The sequence below is a fragment of the Bemisia tabaci genome, chromosome 9 (genome assembly GCF_918797505.1).
Source record: "Bemisia tabaci chromosome 9, PGI_BMITA_v3".
Classification (NCBI taxonomy): Eukaryota; Metazoa; Arthropoda; class Insecta; order Hemiptera; family Aleyrodidae; genus Bemisia; species Bemisia tabaci.
In genome coordinates, this window is record NC_092801.1 from 30,778,742 (window position 1) to 30,806,721 (window position 27,980).

The window sequence follows — 27,980 nt, forward strand, 5'->3', positions numbered from 1 at the left end:
GGTGATTTTTTTCTTCTTTTTTTTAAAAGAGAAAACTTTTTCTACATTGCTCAACGGTCATTCGTAAGGCAAAACATATTCTGTGTCCTCCCCTAAAATGTATTTATCCTTGACACTTTTATCATTATTGATTTCTTTGATCAGTGAGGGTATTGAGGGACATGAATTCGCACTGTGAATCCTAAACATAGCATGATTAAAAATTTAAGTAAAAGATACGGCGCGTCGTAGAATGTTTCAGTAAGTCAAGCAGTGGCGTGGCGTGAATTGCGATACATCGATTGTTATGCAATTTAAACCTATGGAAAAGGATTGATAAACAGGGTGTTCGCAGCGAACACCTTAATAATCGATTCTTTACCAGAGGTTTAAATGGCATAACAATCGATATACCGCAATTCACGCCACGCCACTGAAGTCAAGTGGGTCAGAATAATCTATTTGAAGGTGTTACCGAGTCTGGTGTCAAGTGTTGTCTGTGTGAGAAAATATCAGTCCACTCGTTCGAGAGCTTTGCTACACTTCTGCATGTGCGATTTAAGCCTCTATCGTTTTACTTTCAACGCGGAAACTAAATCCTAAATTGCAGAACTGCAGTCCCATTTTTCTAAACTAAGTCAAATATTTGAATTATGTATGTATTGTGAGTGTTTGAGCAAAACTCCTCCACGTGGGGGTGCTATGTTAGTTTACAACGCACAATGAGTGCTCTGGAAAGAGTGACATCATTGACAATGTATCATCCGTCATCTTGAAAAGTCAAAGTCTCGGTACATCAATCTATTCTCCTTAGAGAATAACCAGAAGGTACAATGACCGAGTTACCCTTTTTGATTAAAACGATTTGCATTGCCATTGCATATTCTGCGTGAATTTGTCGAAAGGTTTGATGAAGTTCGGTATTCGTCACAAGCCTGAACTTCTCTCTTCCAAAAGTGAACCTGTGCTGTTTGTGTGCCTTTAAGAAGGTTGCGGGATTTGAAATGATATCAGTCATCAGTTTTTTCATCTTGACACTTGGAACAAGCGGGGGAGCGTTCAAAATTCTGGTTTTATATCCCACGCCATCTTTCAGTCACCAACGTTCTATAATGGCTTTGACCGAGAGGTTGGTCAAGGAAGGCCATGAGCTGTTTGTTGTTAGCCCAAATATAGTACCGGTAAGTACTCGAGTCAATAAAACTTATGGGAATTATCATGTACAAGGCGGATGTATTATTTAAGAAAAGGAAAATAGCCGCCTTTTAAATGTTTTCAAATATATTTGGAATAATCCACAGGAAGAAATACCGTAGTTGAAAAAACATCAAAACGAAGGGACTGGTACTTGAATAAATAGGAGAGATAAAAAACGCTCAAAATTATCGAAGCACGTAATGATGGCGGTTTGCAGTTTCAAAAATTGCAGTTAAAATTTTGATTTGGCATACTGAAGGCATGAAATTGCCGAATTATGACACAAATCAGGCACTTTATTAGTTGAAAAAAAACTTTTAAACTGAACCTCTCTCAACTTAAATTTCTGTGCTTCAGGAAGGGTTATTCCGAAAAATCTTACAACATAATATTCGACCCAATTCGACAAAAATCGCTCTAAAGACCAACCATTTTTTTCATTTAGAGACGACTTTCCTGCTGTTGATTTAAACGAAGAAATTTTATCTCTGGATATATTTTTTAAATTTTTGTATTTATTTTTTCTGGGAAAATGAAACCAAGTACGTACTTTTTCTATTTAATAGATTTATAATTCTAGTGGATTTCAAACTTATAAAAATCCGAATACTTCAAGGAAAAAAATGTTGTGATTTTTTTCTACACATTCATTTATGTGTATTTTTTTGCACCTCCATTATTAGTAACTAATTAAACTCACAGGTAATTATGGTATCTTATACAGGAATTAAAGGAGCACAGGAACTACAGTCACGTGGACCTCTCTTTTGCGTACGAGTACATAAAAAATCCGACCAAAGAGGGCGCTGTGAATTTACAGATCAAAATGTCCAAGTGGGAAATTGCTGACAAAGTCGTTCCAACAGCCAACATCATTAAGAATGCATTCCAGAGTGAAGAATTTCTTCATTTCATCAAGTAAGTATAAAAATTCAGTACTCTCTCTTCATAACGACCGTCATTGTAACCAGGACCTCCTCTATGAGAAGGAATTCGGTCGGTCAGAGAGAGAGAGAGAGTGCTGCAGGTATGTACAATTACATCAACAAATCTCAGGAGAAAAATTGTCGAGGTAAAAATAAAAGGTGATTAGCGCACATAGGAGAAAAGGAAAAAAACATTTAGATTCAAGATCTTAATGAAGAATCCTAAGTTTTTTCGATATTTTTCCTGGGCTCCGACGAAAATATTTTGATTCCAATAGTTAGAAGAAATAATTTGTGGCACAGTCACATATCGTTATAACGTTTTTCTCGAAAACACGTTCATTTTTCCAAGTCCCTGCCGGCCAAGTCATCGTTAGAAAGTTGCTCGAAAAAACGTTCTTCCGGAAATAACGTTTTACTTTTAATTCTCCTTCGAAGACGTTCTAACTAGAAACGTGAGATACAATTGTAAGAATAATTTGGCATCTAATATTAGCTAAAGTTTGGGTCCTAACTTATTCGAAGTGGCATCGATAAAGGCCTGCTGGATTCCCGAATTTGTACATATGCCCATATTCACCTGACGAACTCTGGTCTTCATCCGAGTGAAATTTAAAAATATTTCTAAAAAATTGACACCAGCCTCCAAAAAAAAGGAAAGACGTTTCACTCTCCTGTCACCGATGGATGTTTTCATGGGCGATTTTTTCTTAAAATTTTTTGAACACAGTTTTCTGCTGTATTTTTGACAAAAAAAGGTGAAAGAAGAGGAAGTCAGATGGACGAATGTTACCAGAATCTTAGAAATAACTTACCGCCTTGAAACTTTCTGTGACTTTATCCCAGATTATGAAGAATATACTTCCACTTTTTAAGTCGTAGTGCGCTACTTTGTTTCCTGTTTAAAAATTAAAACACCAGAGGAAATTAGGCAAGCAGTTCTTATGCACTCTGGTTGATTTTGATTAAATCCGCCCAAATGAATAAAAAAAAAGAGGATACGCGGAGATAATGAACTGTAATTTAAATTTTGCAAAAAACAGATTGGAAATTCTACGAATAGTGTCAAATTTCTGTCATAGTCGTTTTATGTGTAAAACGTGTAAAAAAGAAATCTCACATTTTACCTGATACAGCGGGAAATAAAATTTAACGAATTCTGATGCTTGAAAACGTGTGAGTCAATTTACTAAGCTTCATTTTCGGTTTTTACGACTTTGAAAGTCACGACCGTCACTGTCATGATTGGTAGGTTGCAATCATGCAATGTTTAAAGTCTCACTGTCGAACGATTTTATATTTTTTTAAAACCACGTTATTCAACCATTTTTCTTAATAGTCGACCAAAATAATCGATGAGACGTTCATGAAATTTTTTCAAAACTTTTTTACGCAAAAATAAGAAAAAACCTGATGAAAAAGGTACCAGTATTAACTTATTAGCCTGAAACTATGCAGAGCTAGAAAAACGAATGCTCGATCCAAAATTATTAAGTTGAATTTTTAGATTATGGGAGGTCAAATTGGACAGTTTTCGTAGAAGTGCCCGTATCAATAATAATTTCACATTTTAACTGCTTTAGAATTCAGCATAACACTTGCCACAGTGCGAAACCACGTATAAAGGTGAGAGAATGCATCGTCATAGTGACGTCATCTGGCGGCATTTCCCATTTAAAAACATGTATTTTAGCAGAATAGATCATATTGTCATAATTTCTCCAATAATTGTTCAATTAATGAACCAAAGGTATCCTGGTGCTCAGTTCACTCAGTAGTATCCACTTACACACGAAATGCACCAACTTTCAGACACATGCAAATTCTCCATTTAAAAATGCAATGCAAAAATGCAACCAAATGTGTCTCTTCAAATTTTACGGGAAGTGATTCACACAATGGGAAGCTCGAAAATCAGGTCTTAAGGAAGATACGAGGGTTGCAAGCTAATACGTCGTTCCTCAAATGAAAGAACGTATCTTCGTTCCAATGTTGCAAAACCCACTACGAGAAAAACGTTTCTCACAGAAAAATTACGGAAAAACGGTTACTCAAAATTTCGATGATATTTGACGGTTGCCCCAAGAAAAATCTATGAAAAATTCAGTATCTGGCGGCATTTCCCATTTAGACACATGTATATTGGCAGATTCGATCATTTTATCATATCTTCTCCAATAATTGTTACATTCATGAACCAAGGGTATCCTTGTGTTCAGTCCACTCAGTACGTTTCATTTAATGATGAAATTCATCAAATTTCGTCAAATTTCAACCACCTGCAAATTCTCAAAAAAAAAAAAAAAAAAAAAAAAAAAAAAAGGAGTTACGTGGTTTCGCATTTTTGCCATCAAAACGTCATGTTAAACAACCATTAGACTCGACCTCCTTCTAATTAAGTTTTTCAGGCACGCGGAGACGGAAAAAACGAAATTCGACGTGGTCATCACCGAAAATTGGGTCATGTCTTTTACATGCGGATTAGCTCGTCTCCTCTCGGGACCTCCACCCGTGATCTCCATGACAACGGCCGCTTCGGACGACTTCGCCGAGGAACCACTGGGCAGCGTGACTCATCTCTCCTTCGTCCCGTCCATGTACGGTCACTACACGGACAGGATGAACCTGTGGCAACGACTCGAAAACTGGGTCTCTCAGCTGTATTTGATGAGGAAATTCAGGGATGGATTGGAGTCGGTAGCCGGGAGTTACTTCAGGGAGAACTTCGGCCCTGAAAAAGAGGGGTTGGTCGACGGCTGCTGGAACTGTGCGAGCATGTAGATTATCACTTTGAACCGTGTGTACTTCTATCCGTGATTGCTGGGTCCGAATGTTATTGAGGTCGGACCTTTGTACCTTAAACCGCCGGAAAAATTGCCGAAGGTGGGTTCGAGAACTGACCATTGTGCGAAGCTCATTTCTGCCGTGCTGAAGAAAAACGCCGTATGAGGATTCGAATGTTCACTGGGAAAAAAACACATTGGACCTAGAGTCCAGACTCTTGGAAACATTCAGAAGAAAAAATACTCTTGATTCAATTAGATGTTTGCTTAAATCAAAAAGAAATCCGCTCATATTAAGAGGCTTGGTTCTTGATTTAAGCAAAAATCCGATTGAATCACGAATCATCATTTTCTTTTCGATGTTTTTAAAAGTCTGGTCTCTAGATCCAATGTGTTTCTTCCAGCGTTGCCAAGTTTCCTCTCCAGAAATATTTACTTATTAAGAGAGTTACGAATATTTTTCCTTTAAAATCTCAGATATTTCCGATTTTTTTTCCAATATATTTATTTAATTTTTTTTAAAGGTTATGCATCAACCCAGGTGGTATCCAAAATCTGCGCACAGACACCACAATCCTCAGAGAGATCTGCTAAAATATCACCGGGTGCCCGTCATTTTTTGGAAGAATTTTTGTTAGCTCATAATGAATTTAGTTCTTCAAATCTAAAGAAATGATTTACAGAACTAAATTCATTATAAGCTAACTAAAATTCTTCAGATTAAAGTGTGAACAAAATTCTCTAAAAAATCAACGGTAAAATGCTTGCGAATTTTCCCGAAAATTTGTGTTTTTTCAAAGGAAATTTGGCAACGGCTGACGACTCGTACGGAGTTCTTGTTGATACAGGGATTTTTTGGTCTTCTTTCAAGGAGCTTCCCAAAAAGGGATTTTTTATTGCCAATTTTTAGGAAAAAAGGACAGATTCTACCAATATGTGGCTGAAATGAAACCTTATGATAATGTATATTAGCTTTCAATAAACAGGGAAGCTCAAGTTCAAGGATGGTTTCAGCGATTCAGCATTTTATTTTGTTACAAGCTTTAACATACCGACGATGAAACTGCAGAATTGCGAATCTGGGTTTGCGGCGCTACAGACTCCCTGTCATACTTTATTTTCTGCATGGGAAACTACTGAACGTCATTTTCTGAAAATTGCAGTGATTTGTCTTCTATTTTTTAAAAATTGTTCGTGAAAACTTCAAACCATGATGTTGGTTTGGTCACCTTTTAAGAAATAAAATAGTAGCGGAGATTTCGAACACCGCAACCTAGATACGCATGTTTGCAGCTTCACCGTCGGGTGGTAAGAGGTGTACTAAAAATTTAAACTTGTTATAGCTGATTGCCAAAACCAACTTTGGGCTTCAGCTGAAAATTTTAATAGAATTTTGGTCCTGAAAAAAAAAACATTGGTCAATGGCTGCTGGAACTGCGTTAGCCTGTTGATTATCACTTTAAACTTTGTGTATCTCATACCGACTTTGGTGGGACCGAATGTTATCGGATCTGAACCACTGCACATCAAATCTCCAAAGAAATTGCCGTTTGTGCATCTTCAAAAATGGGAAGACAACAGACACAAATAGAACTTGGCGAATGCCAAAAAATTATGCAAATCGGCTTCCTACACCTCTAAATATAAATTTGACAATTATGAGAAGTTTCTGAGTTCAAAAGATCACATTCATCGTAAATTGGGCAAAATTAAATTAAGACAGCCCGTGACATATGAGTGTGATGCTTTGATAGGTAAAAACTCTTTCAAAATGCCCTCAGGAATTACTCGTGTTGCTAAACTCTACCTATTTGGTTTTTACAAAAATAGGGAGGATTTTTTATTTTTTTTTTTGTACTTGCAGAACTTACAAGATTGGCTCGACGGCGCCGAGGAAGGAGTGATTTTTTTCAGCCTCGGGAGCAATATGAAAAGCAAATCTTTGCCGGAAGAAGTGATTGGCAACTTACTGCTGTTTTTCAAAGAGTTGCCGGTTGGCTACAGAGTGCTGTGGAAATGGGAGCTGGATGAAAAAATCCCTGGACAGCCGGAGAATATTCTGACTCAAACTTGGATGCCACAGGAAAGCATCTTAGGTAAAACACCACGCAAAATACAAATCGTTGCTCTTCCAGTGTAAGAGTATATCGTCACCTCCCGGCCACAGTACCATACGTGCCATGCGACTTTTAAAAATTTCCGCTGCCATTTTATTTTTTACGGAGAAATTGTTAAACGAAGCTATCTGAAAATTTCACTGAACTTTCTTTGTACTGCCGATAAAATTTGGTGAAATTTTCAAACAGATTCAACCAACAATTTCTCTGTTAAAAATAAAATTGCAGCGAAAATTTTTCAACGTTGCATGGCGCTTGTGATATTTTGGCTGGAAGGTGACCATATAGGCTGCGGTGCAATGAGCCACAGATCTTGGCGCCACGCTCGGATCTCAGCTAAAATTCGGGCCCAGCGCCATCTTTGACTTTCGTAAAAAACTGCCCAACCAACTTTGATAAACTTTCGAGCGTGGCGCCACACACCAGCGCATGAAAAAATCCGGGCCCAGCGCCACAGGGCGTAATCCACCTAAGGTTAGGTTAGGTTAGGTTAGGTTAGGTTAAGTAAGGTTAGGTTAGGTTAAGTTAGGTTAGGTTAGGTTAGGTTAGGTTAGGTTGGGTATGATCAGGTCCGATGCGACACGACGTGGGCCTCACTAATCGATGCGCGCCAGTAATCCAGGCGATATGCAATCGTGAGTTGTGGCGCTCGGCCCTGTGGCGCTGGGCCCGGATTTTTTCTTGCGCTTGTGTGTGGCGCCACGCTCGAAAGTTTATCAAAGTTGGTTGGGCAGTTTTTTACGAAAGTCAAAGATGAGCGGAAAGTCAACTGTAAGCTGAACTTTGTGGCAGGTTGCACCAGCACTTAAGCGGTTTTAAACATAAGGGAAATTCGCGGATTTTCCAGGAGTGTGGCACCACACTCTGTGGCGCTGGGCCCGAATTTTAGCCGAGATCCGAGCGTGGCGCCAGGATCTGTGGCTCATTGCAACGTAGCCACGATGTATACCTCGATTTACGCATGAGCCCCCAAAAACATGCATTTATACGTAAAACAGGAAATAGAGATACGCCCTTACGTTAGATGGGTGACGAAATGCCACTGAACGCCATTACAGAGATTTCTTTGAAAGAAATTTTTACGTGGTGAAAACGCAATATAGACAAGGTGTAAAAATTGGAAAAATTAGTTTCCCCATGCACATGAGTGTTTTTACCGATGGTGTAGAAATTGTACTTCCTAATTGTAAAATTTAGTCCAATTATAGGTGAGTAATTACGGAAATATAAAGATGGTTAAAAGACTGAGACGTCTTGGGGCTCCCTCTTCAAATCTTTACAATATTCACGGAAAAAATAGGATAGTCCTCACAACCAGCGGCTGGTTAAAATTTGCCAGCTACCGTGCGGTAATTAATATAAGTATCGCACGATGCCTAGCGCATGTTTTACCAGCCGCTTGTTGTGAAGAGCATCCTATTTTTCCGTGCTTTATGACGCGGAGAACAAAACAAAATCACTGGGAAATGAGGCTAAAAGTGAGGCCTTGTTTCCTTTTTTGTTGCAATGGTAGTTTTAGCCTTCTTTCCCACTGACGTTCATTTGTTTTTTGTATCATACATGGCAAGCTGCCATAGTTTCAAAATGTCATATCTAGCACCGAGAAACCTGTTTTGATTAATGTTGGTGCCCGATTATTTCAGCACACCCAAAAGTGAGAGTGTTCATCACGCAAGGAGGGCTGCAGAGCTTCCAGGAGGCTGTTCATTACGGAGTGCCAACGGTTGGCATCCCATGGTTTGGAGATCAGGAATGCATCGTCTCAAAAATGGTAGATGCTGGAGTCGGCGCACGGTTGTTGGCATCGGATCTCTATTTGTATGAGAAAGTAAAAACAACCCTTGAGATGGTCTTGTATAATGAGAGGTGAGTTTAATTAGACAGCTTTACGCAAAGAGAAAATGAGAGTTTAGACCCATTTATATTGCATTTAGCAGAAGGAAACCAATGAAATTTTCAGGAAAATTGAGTCATTCAATTCCATTTCTTGAACAGCTCTTCTTTTTGGGAGGCGGCATAAGTATTACACTATGATTAAGAAAGGTATAAAGAAGTTATAAGCACATGATCATAAAATTGACAATTCTTGCAAATCTGACATTCAGAGTCATTACTCTGGAAATGGATCCTTATTAGGGTTTGCGATGATTTTTCCTTCAAAAGAATACATAGCACCGAAGAAAATATTTCGTGAGTTTCGTAAAATTTAGTGTAAGTTCACAACCCTCTCAAAGTTTTCAAAACAATGATGGTTTTACTTTTGTGTTTTCTACTTTTAGCAGTTGTGGCAAATTATTGTAATTCCTAATAAGAATCGTATAAATCAATCTCCAGAGTCATAATTTGGTATTTGACTCGAGCCTCACAGACATTGTTAATTTTATGATGATATAATCAAAGCATCCTTGTACCTCCCTTAGGAACGGGGTAAACCAGGGACCCCAGAAGACATTCCCTGCGTAAAGAGCAATTATGAATTTGACCTTTGATGGTTTATCTGAATGAGCCTATGGTCATTATCTGTATAATGTATCGTCAAAAGCATTTATTTCATTACCGTTCATCATTTAATCTGAACTTATAAATTAAAATCGGAGGTTATTTGTTTTGAGCATTTGAAATTCTAAGAAAGGAGACAATGTCGCGTTAGTTCCGTCTCTGCGTTGGTTTTGTTGTGCGTTTGAGGTTGAGACAAGCGATGCATCTATCGACACAATAATACCTATTCGTGCTTCCCTGACGGGCACATAGCATATCTAATCAGTTGAAGGCACTTTTTCGCGATTGAAGGCACGTTCCCGCTGAAAATAAATTGTTGAAGTTGAATCTTGAAAACAGCACCCCACTCACTTACTGCCTACACGACATTTAAGGTGATTCGATGGACGCCATATTTTGTGGCAGAACGGCATGCGATATATCGCATCAATTGGTTCCATTATTCTTGTCATTTTTCTCCAATAATCTCCCGTCGTATTTCTAAGGCGCAATGATACAACTATTTGAACTCTCCGGAATGCGTGAGGTATCACGCCACATTCGAAGGCGTTTTCAAAACTGCCAAGTTCCATTACCCGGATTATCGTTTTGCATAGTTCATATTCTTTTGTTTTATTCCTTACCACTTGTTTATTTTTAATCCTCGTATATTAAAACCACCCATTTGCAAAATACAATTCTAGCTGAAGCGCACTTCAGCTATGCGTTCACCACTGAAAAATGTCAAAGGAAATCGACAAGCCCAGCGTGTAGGAAGGCTATTTCAATTGTAATCTCCCGTCGCATTTCTAAGGAGCAATGATACAACTATTTGAACTCTCCGGAATGCGTGAGGTATCACGCCGCACTTGAAGGCGTTTTCAAAACAGCCAAGTTCCGATACCCGGATTATCGTTTTGCAAAGTTCCTATTATTATGTTTTATTCCGTACCACTTGTTTATTTTTAATCCTCGTATATGAAAACCACCCATTTGCAAAATACAATTCTAGCTGGAGCGCACTTCAGCTATGCATTCACCACTGCAAAATTGTCAAAGGAAATCGACAAGCCCAGCGCGCATGGAGGCTATTTCAATATTTTGAGATCGTTTGTTGTTGAAGTTTGTTGTTAGGAGACTAAAGCATTCACTTCCCAATTTTAACAAAGAAATTCAACGTAATAAAGGCGTGCTTTCTTTAGAGAGAAAATATAGCATTCGAGTGCAGTTCCGATATCAGCATCGAATGCTATGTTTTCTCTCTAAAAAAACCACGCCTTTATTACGTTGAATTTCTTTGTTGAAATTGGTAAGTGAGCGCTGTAGTCTCCTGACAACAGAATTGCGATCTCAAAATGGAAGAAAAATGACGAGTAGCCGAAAAATTGGAACCAATTGATGCGATATATCGCATGCCATTTTGACACAAAATATGATGTCCATCGAATCACCTTAAGTAATTTGTCTCAATTTTTCAGTTTTTCCAAAAATATGAAAAGACTCTCGACCATATCACAGGATTTTACATCCCGAGCCCTGGACAAAACCGTTTTCTGGATAGAACACGTGGCTCGACATGGAGGAGCACCTCATTTACGCCCGACAACTGCCGATTCAACCCTCTTTGAATATTTCTGCCTCGACATTATAGCTGTGATCTTAGTTATAGTTTCTATCGTTTCAATTGTCGTCTTCTGTGTGGTCAAACTTTTGATATTCGTGATATTTAGACGCTCATCAGTTGAAAAAATTAAAGGATCGTGATTTTGAGCACGGAATAAAATCGGTCTTTTTCAAATCACAATTTGTCCAAAGCAAATTTGGATATAGTCAAAACTGATTCTCGTCGATATTTAACCATCTAAACAATTCTTGAGAGTCTTTTGGATGTACATTCATCACTTCACGTAGAACAGCGGATTTGTTCTCATAAGGTTAAAAGGATACAATTTCCGATTAGGTGCTACATGGTACGAAAAAGTAAACAGTTTTGAGTAAACAGAGTTGAGCAGAAAAAAAACGAAGCCACGTCAGCTATTGCCAAATTCAATCAAGCAATGTCATTGTTTATAAGAGAAAATTTCAGTGAATTTTCCCCACAGTATGAAGCAAATTCCTTAAAATTTTCAAAGAAATCAGCACACACTTTCTCTTGTAAAATATTGAATTTCTCAGATAAATTTAGCGATAGCTAATGTGGCTTGGTTCCTTTCTGCTAAACGTAATCAATTTATGGATACGTACGAAATTAGAAAACTGCATTGACACGGGAAAAGATATAATAGGTTCTTCCAATGACGGCACTAATTTAAAAACAATGGACCACTAGACAAGGTACGAATTTTAGCACTCTGATATATGTTTCGTAGCTAAAATTTCACGTAGAACACGATGCACACAACAAAAATTACCGCAATTAACTCCTTACGAAGATATTGAATGATTCTTGATGCGTGAATTTAAACTACCCGCTCACGAAAACTCAATGCTCTACGTGATTCACATCGAGCGCTAAATGTTATCATGACGGTCTGTGCGAGATGAAAATCTGGCAACCTCAATCTTGACGCTTTGGCCCACCTATAGCAAATTGCTCATAGTTTAAACAACACATGGTGGGAAATGAACATTGCTCAATTGAGAAGCTTGCTGAAGCCGTTGTAGTGCGCGATTTGACTCACGTAGAGCTTTGAGTTTCTTGTGAGCGGGCAGTTCAATTTCCTCGTGACCGATGTGAAATAAAAACGTTAATATCCTCGTTAGGAGTTGGTTTCAGTAATTTTCGTTGCGCGAGTCGTCTTCTACGTGAAATTCTGGTTGGGTAACATGTATCAGATTGCTTAAATTTGTACCTTGTCTAGTGCCCTAGTGGAAGTGAACCTCATGCGGCGGGAGGTCTGCAGGTGGTAAACCACCCGCGGCGGGGACTAACCTTCTGCAACCTCGTGCGAACCTCAAGCAACCCCCCGTCGCATGGGGTAGACATCCGGTTCCAGGAAAAAACCGAGTAACCTCCCGCGAACCTCCTGCGAACCTCCTGCAGACCTCTCGCAAGCCTTAGTGAACTGCATGGGGTTGCAGGCCCTTGCTTGAGGTGATTAAGGCTTGCGAGAGGTCTGCAGGAGGTTCGCGGGAGGTTACTCGGTTTTTTCCTGGAACCGGGTGTCTACCCCATGCGACGGGGGGTTGCTTGAGGTTTGCACGAGGTTACAGGAGGTTAGTCCCCGTCGCGGGTGGTTAACCTCCTGCAGACCTCCCGCCGCATGAGGTTCACTTCCACTAGGGTGGTCTATTGCCAGCAATCTAAATGCTCTCAAGAATCATTATCACGATGCAAAAATTTAAATGCGTTCCCGTCACAAATGAAGCTATATAATAAGCCAGCAAGCATGGCTGCGATAGGATTGTGCGAATGCCCCCTTCTTACTTTTATGGAGATGCATAGAATTGCACAAATATTTCTGGTGCTGAAAACCCACATGTCTACGCGAATATTCAATACTCAACGAGAATGCGTTAATGCGGCAACCTTGGTAGTTTGTGGCACATAACTATATCCTTAACGACTGTTGATTCCCTCCTCACTCACGGGCATGTCCCGCTTCGATGGATAGCCTTCACTGCGCGAATGCTTTCAAAGACTTTTAAATAGTGAACAAAGGGCCTGTGGCTATAGCCACAACGGAGCCGCCAACCATTGAAAAAAGTAGACGTAAAAAATCTTAGAAAAACCATGTTTGAGTTTTTTGAGAGATGAATGGATTCAAAATCCGACGGGTGCACCCAAAAGAAAGCGTATATTTATCTCTGCGATTGCAACTTTATGCACCACTTTTATGTTTTATTTTTAATAAATGATTTTAAAAAGCTACAACCAATTTTTCTGAAAAGTATCTCAAACAAAATTATCCAAAATTTTGACGCGATATTTTTGTTCATTCTAAAAACAAAAATATGATTTTTGTACAAAATTTCGGCCCAATCCAAAAAATGTCACTAATTACCAAAAACAAAAAAAAAACCAGGCACCCAAAAAATATGATGGCAGTACCGTTTGGATTCATCATATAAAAGGAAATGATATCAAAACGGCCCAATTTTCTCTTTCATGCCCATGCAATATACCAAACACCCCAACTTTTTTCACAAAAAAAAAAAAATAAATAAATAAATAAATACCTATAAGGTATGATGACCTGAACACGTTTATTGGATCCATCGCTTTAAAGGAGTATGATATCAAATCGGCCCAACTTCTCTGAAATATGCCTATCTCGGATCAATAATTTTTTTGAGACCTTCCGACTCATCGCTGAGGAGACACTGATCATTACTTGACCCTTAGTATATGTCCTTGTTTAGATGTCAAAGAGTTCCTTATGAGAACTGTAATGAATTTTTTTTCTTTGAAGAGATAAAATCAAAAAATCGTCATAAAATTGAAAAAAAAATTCGAAGAAAAAAAAAGGAATGGGCCGGCCGGCCGTACATACAAGTGGTAGATAATATAGGGTGATTATCGTCTCTCTTTCACATATACATGAACAAGTATCATCGTCAAAAGGAGGATCAGTCCTTCTTGAAATCGTCATTGAAAGATAGACTGAAAGATATTCACACATGAGTGAACAACTTAACAACTTTCAAGCAATGCCATATTCTTTGTTTGTTTCTGATAGAAGGCCTTACAAACTACTGAACCTTGGCGTATTATTGCGAATATTATGTGCCTCCTACTTACAATGCTTCTTTCTTAGCAACTTCATGGATGTTGGCAAGACCGGGTCGGTCACCCATGCCAAAATGTTGGGGCATACCAATGTATCTACATTTCCCCCTTTTTTTTGTACGTGCCGGCCGGCCCATTCCTTTTTTTTTCTTCGAATTTTTTTTTCAATTTTATGACGATTTTTTGATTTTATCTCTTCAAAGAAAAAAAATTCATTACAGTTCTCATAAGGAACTCTTTGACATCTAAACAAGGACATATACTAAGGGTCAAGTAATGATCAGTGTCTCCTCAGCGATGAGTCGGAAGGTCTCAAAAAAATTATTGATCCGAGATAGGCATATTTCAGAGAAGTTGGGCCGATTTGATATCATACTCCTTTAAAGCGATGGATCCAATAAACGTGTTCAGGTCATCATACCTTATAGGTATTTATTTATTTATTTATTTTTTTTTTTTTGTGAAAAAAGTTGGGGTGTTTGGTATATTGCATGGGCATGAAAGAGAAAATTGGGCCGTTTTGATATCATTTCCTTTTATATGATGAATCCAAACGGTACTGCCATCATATTTTTTGGGTGCCTGGTTTTTTTTTTGTTTTTGGTAATTAGTGACATTTTTTGGATTGGGCCGAAATTTTGTACAAAAATCATATTTTTGTTTTTTTGGAAGGATATCACGTATTTTTGGTATGACTTCTGCGAAGTATCAGGCAAAGAGAGTTCCCATTTTAAATTTAAAAGTTGTTCCCGCGGGCGCGAGGCAGAGAGGAAACGACCCCCCCCCCCCCCCCCCTCGAAAGCGGCCCACCTTTTTTTAAGGAATTTCGTTCAAACCGCATGTCAATAATCTGTAATCGTTCTCGAGACATCAGTAAGGAAGGATCCATATTTTTGGCACACCCTGTACGTCACAGAAAAAAAACCGCAGGTCAGTATTGAAATCGTGACAAAGTTGGGTCACTTGACGTAATGCCTAATTCTCATTGGCTACGAACGATAGAAACTACAGTAAAGCGCATTGACTTATAACGCAATCTAGGTCGCGCGGTAGGTAAGACAGCTAGCGGGGTAAATCAGGGTAAAGACGCGCCTTCCGCTTAGTGGATACATCCGGATATACGAACGAAAAGTACCCGTATCAGGCAACGGCGGCACTGGCATGACAGGCATTTCGGTCTCGGACTTGCTGGGTGTTGCTGAGTTGCCTATCGTCCCGCCTGAAGGGACTCTAGTCTCGCCGAAATTTCCTAATGCGCAGTCTAAGCCATAGATAGTGCATAGAGAGGTTATGATAATTATGTTATTGTTTCGTTTGGAAATTTTGAATCGGGTTTGAGCAAAATAGCATTGCAATTTCAATTTCTCCTGGCTCCTGTCTCTTTTTCTATGTCATATTATTTCTGAAATTAATAACAATATAACTTCTTGAATGGTTTTCTCATTGTACGCACGAAACATTTTCAATTTTATGCTGCCCCGAGGAATAATACTTCCAAATGTGACCATTCTTGATTTTGCATGATATTCCTTCTCTCTCTAGGTACCTTTTTCGTTGTGAGTGAGTTTTCTTTTATGATTCTCTGATTACTGAGGGCACCATGCTTGGGCACAATGTGCCTGAAACGAAAAGTTGCTACTTACTAACTTACTTGTCTACTATGTGCATTCCTATCCAGACATCATATGAAATCATCTTGGTACTTGCGTTAAATCTTTCCGTTCATAAGGAGATGGTATACAATAAACTTTAGTTGTGATGACATAAATTTTCTCAACTGCATGCTGATTATTGAAACTATGTCAGTACGACAAGGCAAGACAGCCCTATCTTAACCGTGCAATATATCGCATTTCGATCTCTTATCAGACTGCTTCAAACTTTCAATAATCGGCCTGCTGCAATGAAATCCTTTTATAGCTTTCATCATTATGATTCTCCATTTGGCCATTCTGGTCAACTAGAGTCCACAAAGACACATTGACTTTAAACGCGCAACAGGGTGAAAGGGAGAGTGCCAGTTTAACTAATAATGGGTTTATTTTCAATGATAAAATTAACCAGTCTATTTACTGTCACACCTTCAAAGTGGGTGAATGTGTCAGGCAAGAACCCTGATAATCAACAACTTCAGAGCTGCTCTTAATATAGGACTTCTATGTAATGTTCCATCTCCTGTGTACAGTAGGCACAAAACCAGGATTTACATTAGAGGCATCACCTGTGTTAAGGGATACCTTTTATGTCTTACATTATCCAACATTTTTTTTTTTGGATTCTTGGAACTAATGATAGAATGCAAGCTAAATTCTGCAGCTCTGTGCAGGACCTCTATCATTTACGCTGCTTATACCTAGTTATGCCTGCCAGGTCCTTTGACCATTCGAATCGCAATTTCTCCGAGCTCCAATTTCATCATCAGTAATAACATTGCAAACGCGTGATACCGTCTCATGAAGACAGTAAGTAAAGTAAGTATTTATCAATATTTTTAGTTTTATGAGAGATGTCTCTAAAGCTATGGCATTCTGTATCTTGAGAAATGTGACCAGTTCACTCGTCATTGGAAAAGATAAACAGTAAAAGTTGATGCTTCCGCAAGCAAAAATTACAGTTACCACAACTGAAATTTCGATCTCAATAGCATGAATCTTCTGAACTGTAATGAAACAGTTTGATAACATTTCATTTTCAGGAGCCTTTATCTGCCAATGCTGGTCATACAGAGTCAACAACGATTGAGTTTCAGTGCGTTATCAGGGTACAACAGAGAATACCACTTTAATTTTTGGTTTTCCTTTCAATAACATTTCATTTTTATGAGTCTGTATCTGCCAATTCTGGTCATGCAGAGTCGGCTGCGATTGAGTTTAAACGCGTTATCAGGGTAAAACAGAGAGTACAATTTTGATTCTTTGTTTTACTTTCAAGGATGGAAAAAAACAGTCCATTTTCTGTCACACCTTCAGGCATGAACTTTTCAGCTAAGGACTCAAATAAATGACAACTTAGGAGCCACTTGGCATGTATGATTCTTCTGTATTGGTCCGTCCCTTTTGCACGATAGACGGAGAACCAGAGGTAAAAGGAAAAACATCACCTATACTCAAGGCTTAATTTTATATTCTACGCTATGTGATCCCTCTCATATGATTCTATTGAGCGAATGATTCTGCCGGTAAGTTAATTATGTAGAGCACTATCTCATATCTACGCTGGGAATTGCCAGGAAGATCCTACAACCATCCGATTAAGGTAACTCTCACATCATTACAGTGGCAGGTAAAGTAAGCAGGTATTTATGAGAGATTTCTCAACCCGGGCATTCAATGCCCACTTTCCGTCAAAGAAGATGCTCTGTTGGTTTATGCTGTTGCAGCCCAAAATATTGATCACAACTAATATTTTTAGTCGCCTCAGTCTCAATCGATAGCTTTTATTATTCTGCCAGTTCTGGCTATCCAAAGTCCACATCTAATGAGTTTTTACTCACTTTCAGGGTGTGCCAGAGAATTATTTCTTGTATCCATTTTCCGTGCTAAATGAACCAGCTAATTTTCTGTCGCACTCTCATAGTGGGTAAATTTGCCAGGCGAGGACTCAGATAATCTAGAGGTCAGGCGGCACTGATGTATTATATCGAACAGCCGCTCTGTTTTATCTCCTAAACGTGGTAAGCAGTGACGGCAAATTTGCGTCACCAGGTACTGCAAATTTTAGCTGATGTGTAGAGAGGTTGTCACCAAGGTTATCCTGCACTAGTTATAGCATCTCAATTTTATCAAACCAATGAAATAGCAGTATAGATACATACCTTCTGCACAGGTCAATATGATAGACCTTGATTTGAAGAATTTTATCCAAACACAGGCTTTGACGATTCAATCGACTTCTGACCCAGAATCGAAGAGACTTGATAATAATCAAATCAAAGCTAATGCTTGAAGTCAAGTATCTTTGATTTTGTGACATTGAGTTGATTTCATTGAAGTGGTTTTGTTTCAGTGAAGCGTAGCTTCTTTAGGTGAACACATAACCAAGACTGACGGGTGAATGCATTTACCGGTTATCCATTATGAAGCATCCCAAGTCTATGAAAACATACAGGCTTTAGGCACCAGTTGCATGATACACTGAGAAAACACACATCAACTCCTGAAAATGTAGGCTGCCTAGCTGCTAGCAAAATTTTAGTAGAAAGTGGAAACGCAGAATCATTCCCACCGATTGAGATCCCAGACACACATCATCGTATTGAGGGAAAGGATGATTTTCTGGTGGAAAGTTGCTGAATCTGATTAACGAGAAATAGTATCTAGGACTCACTATAGTGGGATATCATCAATCATTCATGAACAATTACTTGAAAAGATCACTAGATCAGGGCCGCTGGGAAGAAATGGCAGGTTGATCCGAGTACTTACAGTGACAACTAAATTTATCAAGGGTGCGGGAATCATAAAAGGGTTATATAGAAATGGATCCAGTTATATTCGGCTAGGATAAAATAGATAGAAACATACATCGATTAATCCATCTTATTTTTATTATTTAAATATTGAAAACAGTAATGACATAAACATAACCTGAAATTTAACTTCTGGAGTCGGCGCTCACCATCCATCGCGCGGTTCTACAAGTTGTTTTCAAATTCTGACTGTTTTGAAAAATTGAAGGACCCGCTCCTTCTTTCAATAAATTCTCCTTTCGACGCCCATATAAGTCCGCAAACTTTCCGAAAGGCACATCCTGGGAGTCTACAGATTTGAATCATACCTAGTTTAATGGATTTTATGCTACCCTTACCTCCACAGCCCTAGGGACCGATCGACATTCAAATCGTCAGAAAACGGGTTAATTATTAAATTGTTCTTCTTTATACGCCATCTATTTCAAATTTCCAAAAAATCATATTTAGTTTATGTGACGCTGATTCAAAATATCTATACTTGTATGGGGTTTTTTTTCTACGGTATAGCTGTAATGTCAGTGAACTAAACACGATGGTCTCTCCCGCGACCGAACGTTTCGCGGGCCCCGTATCTGCTCAACAATTCCATCATTGTCATCTTTTGGGGGTCCATGTCGTCAAAAACTAATGTCATGTTTTGGGGTCCAAAATTTGTCGTTAAAGCTTAATAACTTTTTTAATATTTAACTAAACTTAAAAAGGGTGGTCATTACGAGTGGAGCTGAGCATACTCTACCCAAATATTATAGGGTTTTTGGGGTTTACTCTACGACTTAATTAGTAGGAGAGCTTAATGGACCGCAAACCGTGCAGAAAAGCCCGGTCGCGTTGTTTCGTGTAAAACTAGTTAGGCAGCAGCCACCCGTCTTTTTTTTTTTTTTTTTTTTTTTTTTCTTTCTTTAGGTCGTCAAATTTTTAGGGGAATTTTTTAGGATTGGGCCGGGGTGGCTACCGCCACCTAGAATTTTCTATTAATATAACCAAAAAAAAAAACAAAAAAAAACCAATTAAATATCATACAAGTTTCTGAATCGTTACAATTAGGATACATATTTTCCCATTGATCATGGTAAAAACTGGAACAAAAAGTGCAGAATGATGACACGCAGTCCTAGAGCATTCTTACAGTCTTGTAGGCGCTAACGTGCATTTTACGCCATCTGACCTACTGTACTGCGTTTGACGCAGTGAGAGAAGTATTCACGCAGTCTTGTAGGCGCTAATAGGGGCCTTATGCCGACCGCACTGTTTGATGCAATGCGTGAAGTATTCCTAAAATTTTGCAGGCGCTTGTATACGCTTAACTGTGGTCGCACTGTATTAGGCGCGATTATTCAAACTCGCATTAGACTAATCGCGGCACAGAATAATAGAGCTTAGGGCCATGATTGTTAAAAACTTTCCAGATGTGTACAGACTACCTTGAAATCTTCAAATTTCGCATTATTTTTTCTTTCTCGTTTTACATCTTTCATGGTGGCAAACAATTTTACTCCCTCGTCAATATTTACTTTCAAAATTTTGCTGCTGACTTGAACTTGAGGTTCGTAAAAATGTGACCTTTTCACGATGGTATGTTGAAGGCCAACCTAATCGCACAATGTTGACCATATGCAGTCTTCCTGAAGAACGACACAGAATATGACCCAAATTTGTAAAGTCAAGTTTTAAGATATGACGCAGCCAAAATTCCACACAGTCGAGTAGGCAAGAATCATAAAAGCTGTTCAAATTGTCATTTCTCAGATATGAAAACTTTCGAAAAACAGCCGCAGGAATTCGTCGTTATGTAAGTGTAAAATACATCTGTCACTCACTTCATATCTTCATATCTGAAGGACACCTAATTTACTGAATGAGAGCGATCAATTCAACAATCTAGAAGGTCTAATTTAGAAAAAAATTGACTCTGTTAAAAGTGAATACCGAATAGTACAAATTGAATAGTGCTACACAATTTCAGGCAAGCATCGACGTTTTTGTTTTTCCAACGACAGTGAAGTGTTAGAAGATGAGATTTTTGTGCGACTACAAGAAAGTGTTATTGTTTTACCCGACTGTATTGACTTGAATTTTCAAAAATAATTTTTTTTTAAAGAACAGTTTGGAGACGGATTCTAGATTAGAACCTTTTGCGCTCGAGAAAATCCCAGGGTAAAAAAAAAAAATAAATAAAAAAAATTGGCCCCCTAAATTGGCAAAAGAGATTTCTCTTTATGAAGTTTAAACTACTTCTATAGACATTTTTTATGAGGAGACAAGAAAAGGGTACCGAGAGGAAATATGATTCCCATATCCATTTTCATCATCCTAACATTAGGAATTCTGCAGACTGGAGCCTTTAAAATTTTAGTTTTCTTCCCAATGCCATCATACAGCCATCAACGTGCCATATTATCCTTGACGGAGAGGTTAGTGAGTGACGGCCACGAACTGTTCGTTATTAGTCCTAATGCAGTACCGGTAAGCATATTTATGGATAAAGTATTCTTGTATTTATTTAAATTGTGTATTTTTAAACTTTTCAACAAGTTGGAGACGTTAAAAGGTGTTCGGATGTTACAAACACCTATTGAAAAGAAGATTAAATTTGAGAAAATTACGTTATCCGGGTCAAGTTACGGGAGAGGTTATTTATATTATCTGTAATTTTTTTCTGGAAAGCATTAAAAGTCATGACAGACTAATCCGGCTTTAAAATTTCGATAGCCAAAGTACATCCGTACATCCGTTTGCGACGTTGCAGACTTCTTGTCAGAATGTTTTTCTTTTTTTATGGAAAATGAGTCAACGTAAAACGAATGGCAAGCAAAAAACGGAAAAAATTGACCGTCTCTTTTCAAATAATTAAATATCGTGAACAATCCTCATTGATTCTGTAGGGTTTGGAGTCACATGCTAACTACACGTACGTGGACGTTTCTTTTGCTTACGAATACTTTGGGGACCCAGACAAGGACAAAAACAAAGATGAGGTTGCGGATCTTCAGACTAGATTTTCAAAATGGGAGCTTCCTCGTACGTGCGTCGCGGTGGCAAGTATCGCCAGGAAGGAATTTGAGAGTGAAGCTTTTCGTCATTTTATAAGGTAAATTTTCCCTTCTATATTTTTCGGGGATGAAAGAAAAATCGTCCCGAAGAGATCTTCTTTCAATATTAAATGGAAGTATTTATATCCTGAAAGGAACTGTATGCGATAATGAATGAAATTGAAAGGAAGTACGATATACAACAAGATATATCCAATCCTATGAAGAAATCAACGGAGAAATTCCCAAACCACATACCTCAGTTTGCAAAGTTGCCGACTTTCTGCCATATATTATTTTTTGAATAAAGGACTACTAAACGTCAATGAAGATGTTGCATGTGTGAGGAATTTGCGATTGCGAAAATATGGCGTCGAAACTCAATATAGGCCTTCTAAGCCCCATCATTCGATGCCGCTATTATTCTAACGCGAGTTCGAACAATCGGGCCAAACAAAGTGCGACCGACGAGACGTTAAACGCAGATCAGTGCCTTCAAGACTGCATGAATACTTCTCGCATTGCGCCAAATGCAGTGTAGTCAGTCGGTCACTCGGTCAGTTGGCGTGACACGCTCATTAGCGCCCACAAGGCTGTAGGGATACTTCACGCATTGCGCGTATAGCGCAGTGCGCGCTTTAATCGTTGTAATGGAAATGTTGCAGGTGTGAGGGATTTGCGATTTGACTGTTGATTCTTATGTAAAAGTTCGCGAGAAACACGATGGTGCCACTGGTTTTTTTCTGAAATCAACTCTCAAACTCAAAAAAAATTCTCAAGTTGAGGCCAAAATGGAGGGGATAACCCACGCTATCCTAAGAGTCCACCTCTACATCAAAACAAACTCTCCGTGCAAAGATAGGGAGCAAATACATTGACAGGGCTGCCACTTTATTTGGGGACCCCAAAACTGAAAACACGGCAATCCTGCTAGTGTATTTGCTCCCTATCTTCGCATGGAGAGTTCGTCTTGATGTAGACGTGGGCTCTCAGGATAGCGTGGGATATCCCACGATCCCCTCCATTTTGGCCTCAACTTGAGAGCTTTTTTTGAGCTTAAGACTTGATTTCAGAGAAAATCAGTGGTACCATCGTGTTTCTCGCAAACTTTTACACTAGAATCAATAGTCAAATCGCTAATTCCTCACATGCAAAATCTCCATTCTTAGATATAACGTATGTACCATTAGTTTACGTATGCACATAGAGTTTGAACCACAATAGCAGTTCCAAATTGGTAAATGAGGTCCAATTTGATCGAAAAACCTTCCCAAATTTAAACCGTCGATATGATGCTTCATTATCGATGATCGAATATTTCACTTTGGATTATTCCTTTATCTACGGCTCACTATCGAGATACTATCTAAGATCCCTTTTAAACTGACCATTTCAGACGCGTGGAAACAGAGCGGATTCAATTTGATGTGGCGATCATCGAGACCTGGTTCACACCGTTCACTTGCGCATTAACTCGTCTAATCTCCGGATCCACTCCCATCATATCCATGTCAACGGTGAATGCAGACATAATGGCCGAAGACTCCTTGGGTAGCATCAGCCACCTATCATTTGTGCCGGCGATATTCGGCGAATACACTCATAGAATGAGCTTATGGCAAAAAATAGAAAATTGGGTTTATCATTTTTATTTAACTCGTGCGATGAAAAATGCCATGGATCCGGCGGCCAGGGTTTACTTCAGAGATAATTTTGGTCCTAGTTCAGAGCGCTTGGTTGATGGCTGCTGGTCCAACGCCAGCTTGTCGATTGTCGTCTCGAACTCGGTGTATTCCTATCCGAGACTTTTGGGTCCGAATGTCATCGAGACTGGACCTTTGCACCTAAAGCCACCCGGGAGATTGCCAAAAGTAGGTAAAAAACAAGCTTATACTGATTCTCTAGAAGTATCGACTCGTTTATTTTTAGTCATATTTGGACCGAGTTTAACAGAAAGGAACCAAGCCACATCAGCTATTGCCAAGTTTAACTGGGCGATTAATTTTTTTACGAGAGAACGTTTGTTCGGATTTCTTTGAAAATTTTAAGGAATTTGCTTCGTATCATGGAAAATTTTCACTGAAACTTACACAAAAATCCGCACAACCGTTTTCATGTAAAAAATTAAATTGCCCAATTAAATTTGGCAATAGCTGATGTGGCTTGGTTCCTTTCTGTTTAACGTGGTCCATTTCTGAGTAGATCATTATGGTTCTTACATGTTTTGTAACAATAAGCTGGTTCAATAAGTTTTAATTCTTGCATTAAAGAAAAGAAGAGACTGAATTCAACTGAAGTTTTCTGGATTTTGGATTGGGTTTGGGACCTTCTTTTGCGGCTTAATGTCGTTCGGAAAAATCCCAGAAAACTCCTGCAAACCAGTATCGCTGTAGTTTTTAAAAATACAAGAAGTAAAATACATATATCATTGAACAAGCTCTTAACCAAGCTGAAATCATGCAACTGGCGGGAAAATTAGAAAGCGAGGACACGGAATATTCTCTGATATACACATAAGTATTTTTGAAATTGATAACTATCCGTGCTCTGGGGCAGGCTTCTTGCATGTGCGGCTAAATTGAAGGCGAAACTCAAATGGGATATATCCACAAGATCGTCTACTGGCTCTATCAAAGCTTATTGATAAGATAAATGTGCATTTTGCAAGTGGATTCGCACTCTCTGGTAGTTTTGTTGCCTATGCGGTGAAATTGAGGGCGAAATTCAAATGATCGATACCTAGAAATAAAGTTGAGTTTCCTGTAAAATTCAGCGCAAAGCGAAAAACTCGAACCTTAAATCCCCGAAACTCACTACAGCTATCTTACCTTTTTTTTCTTTTTTTTTTTGTCTTTTTTTTTTGTCACAACAGAGGCTTTTAAAATTTCCAAAATGGAATTTTTAATTTCATGCTCCGTTTTCAGAATTTACAAGACTGGCTTGATGGTGCGGAGAAAGGTGTAATTTTTTTCAGTCTTGGAAGCAATATGAGAAGTAAATCGTTACCTGTGGTCGCAAGAGACAATTTGATGAAATTCTTCAAGGAATTACCAAAAGGATACAGGGTTTTGTGGAAATGGGAGCTTGATGGAAGAATCCCCGGACAATCAGACAATATACTCACTCAAAAATGGATGCCGCAGGAAAGCGTTCTGGGTGAGGCCTTTTAATTTGCAATTTTACCATTTTTTGTGTTGTAATTTGTGATGTAATTTGCAAATTTACCATTTTTGGTGTGCTTCCACGCAATACAGTTCGCAAATTATTCTTACACAAGTATATCCGTTGAAAAGACATAACGACCCGCCCGAGGGACATCAATGGGCCTGTTGCAAACTTTTGCTAGAGCAAAACTAAGAGTTGTTTCTTATAGATAATGCCTCAAAAATCACGATGAGCGCATCGGCAAACTCTGAAATGCACTCATAACTTCACAATCTGCGTAAGAAATTTGCGGTTTTTTGAGCTTCCCGCTTCAAAAACGATACTACGGCACAGGTGAACATTTTGTAAGAGGAGTCGTTCCATCGTCGGCAATAATCATCATGGCCGACGCCAATCCGCCAAAACACGTTTGATGGGACGAGATAACACCTGAACTGGATTAGACCAGATAACAATCGGTGTGTTAACGTTCATATTTTCCACGGCCGAATTGATTGACCTTGAACTCTCCTTGAATTACGCGCGGAACTGCGTGCAAGCGTCGGCCATGATGAATATCGCCGACGATGGAGCGACTCCTCTAACAAAATGTTCACCTATGCCGTAGTATCGTTTTTGAAGCGGGAAGCTCAAAAAACCGCAAATTTCTTACGCAGACTGTGAAATTATGAGTGCATTTCAGACTTTGCCGATGCGCTCATCGTGATTTTTGAGGCATTATCTATAAGAAACAACTCTTATTTTGGCTCTAGCAAAAGTTTGCAACAGGCCCATTGTTAAATGTTCCATACAATGTGAAAAGAAGGGTGTAAACATTTCTATCTTAAATTTTAATTTTTTATGTAATACATACATCTGAAGGGAAAATAATGGAGACAATTACGTAGGGGTAGATATTTTGTTTAAATTTTTGAAAATTTTTGATGTTGGTGCCCGCTTATTTCAGCACACCCAAAAGTGAGAGTGTTCATCACACAAGGAGGACTGCAGAGCTTCCAGGAAGCTGTTCATTACGGAGTGCCAACGGTTGGCATCCCGTGGTTTGGAGATCAGGAGTTCATCGCCGCCAAAATGGTAGACGCTGGAGTAGGCGCACAGTTATTGCCGTCGGATCTCTATTCTTATGAGAAAATAAAGGCAGCTCTTGATATGGTGTTGTATGATAAGAGGTATGTTACTACCCTGCTAAATCGTTACCTTACTTTATAAATCAAACTTAAAGTCCTGAATGGAAAATTAATGGTATTATTGGAGAATAATGGAAAGTAATGAAAATTGAATTAGTGAGTTTGAAAACACACCAACTCGGGTTTTCTTTCGATTTTCACTTGTTTACGGTTTAGTAACACTTATGGCTAAAAGCATCTGCACGCAAAAGGAAATTTCGAAATTGCAATCGGGAGTGCTCGAAACAGCGACGAGAAAAGGGAAAAATCGAAGTATTTTATTGGAAATAACAATTTTTGGCCATTTCAAGGGAAACGGGTGACCATCCGATTTTGCAGTTGTATTTTTTCGGTTCAGTATACCTTGTGCCAACAAGTTATATAAATATTAAAGCGTTATTTAATACAAAAAATATAAAGTTTTCAGGGCAGACTATGAAAAATCAGTTTCTAAAAGTCGGTGAGAACGAAAACACACCAACTTGGAAATTTTTAAACGCTTAATCTCTGTCATCAAACATGGTGTATCGGTTTAAACTGGTGCTTTACAAAGCCTCTAAGTACTTGTCCTTTGGCACCAGAAAGGTTTTTCTTAAACTAATTTTTTCGCCCGCTGCGCAGTCTTAGGTGTTTCCTGAACATTTTTTTTTTCCGAGTTGGTATGTTTTCGAACTCACTGATTCAATTGATGGAGTGCTTAAATTCAGCGTTGAAATATTAACAGGCGCCTTGAAACTGACTAGATTCAAAAAATCATTGAGTTTTTCTCAGATGCATGGAAATCCTTTTAGTGATAACAGTGGACTACCAGACAAAGCACGGAATTAAACACAACGATATGTTTTTTTGTCAAAAGTTTACACATAATATTGTTGTGTCGAAGAGGAACGCCGTAGGAGTCTTCGAAGGTTGCCAATTTACTTTCGTTAAAACACCAATTTTATGGCCAATGCAATTACACTACATGTATTAATAGCTTGCAAGTATTGTAAAATATACATTTGGAACACGTCGGACATATTTCTTTACAATTTAATCGTTAAATTAACAATCCATTTTTTCTGTGTTGTGAAAACTTGTGTTTCTCAACAACCAACAACCAACTACCAATAATCAACCGATAAAAATAACAGGTTCCCGTTGTTTATTTTTCTTTCAGATTTTTTAAGAACATGCAGAGGCTTTCTGCTATATCGCGCGATTTTACTGCTCAAGCAATGGATAAAGCCGTGTTCTGGGTAGAGCACGTAGCCCGTCATGGAGGGGCAACTCACTTGAGACCAGCAACCGCTGATACATCACTCTTTCAGTACTTTTGCTTGGATATAATAACCGTTATACTGTTTCTAAGTTCCCTCATTATGTTTGCTACTTATAAGGTATCAAGATTTGTTATTTTATTCATGATCTCAAACAAATTGACGAAAAAAATAAAAAATTCTTAACTGAGGATCTTGTTTAAAGATTAATCATTTTTTTTAAAGAAAAGGAGAAGAAGAAGAAGACGAAAAAGAAAAGAACATCCTCCGCAGAAAGTCTTGGTGCATTGGAACAAAATTGTATGTTTATTGACTTCTGTAAAGTTGAGTCGAAAACATAACTAAATCATGATCGATCGGTGAACGCGGGTGGGTATGTCAACTGCGACGTTAATACATCTTCAATCATGTTTTCTTTTCTTCACGCAAAACTATGCAAAATATTTCATTCAAATTTGTGATTTGTTTCCACCTTCTTTTTATTAAGAATGATTGGCAAACATTCACAGAAAATTTCAATAATGCTGATTTATTATAAACTGCTGGCTAGTTGTCCTCTTAAAAAGTAAAACATGTTCGGAGACATACAACGTCACAATCTGAGATAAGCATTTTTCGACTTTAGCCATGCTGTTTAAAATAATGGTATTCTGTTCCTAAGATGAGAAGAAGTAAGATAAA

At 38.5% G+C, this 27,980-nt stretch overlaps 1 protein-coding gene across 1 annotated transcript; it reads left to right on the forward strand.

Moving 5' to 3' along the window:
• The first annotated feature begins 453 nt into the window (after nucleotides 1–453).
• On the forward strand, nucleotides 454–27,490 carry LOC109030371 (uncharacterized). Its single transcript, XM_072304494.1, is given in 9 exon segments — nucleotides 454–1,160; nucleotides 1,901–2,094; nucleotides 4,511–4,985; nucleotides 6,750–6,981; nucleotides 8,646–8,868; nucleotides 23,106–23,580; nucleotides 24,634–24,865; nucleotides 25,821–26,043; nucleotides 27,200–27,490. Coding segments are annotated over 9 exon segments (2,517 nt in total). The 5' UTR covers nucleotides 454–983; the 3' UTR covers nucleotides 27,486–27,490.
• The last annotated feature ends 490 nt before the right edge of the window (nucleotides 27,491–27,980 follow it).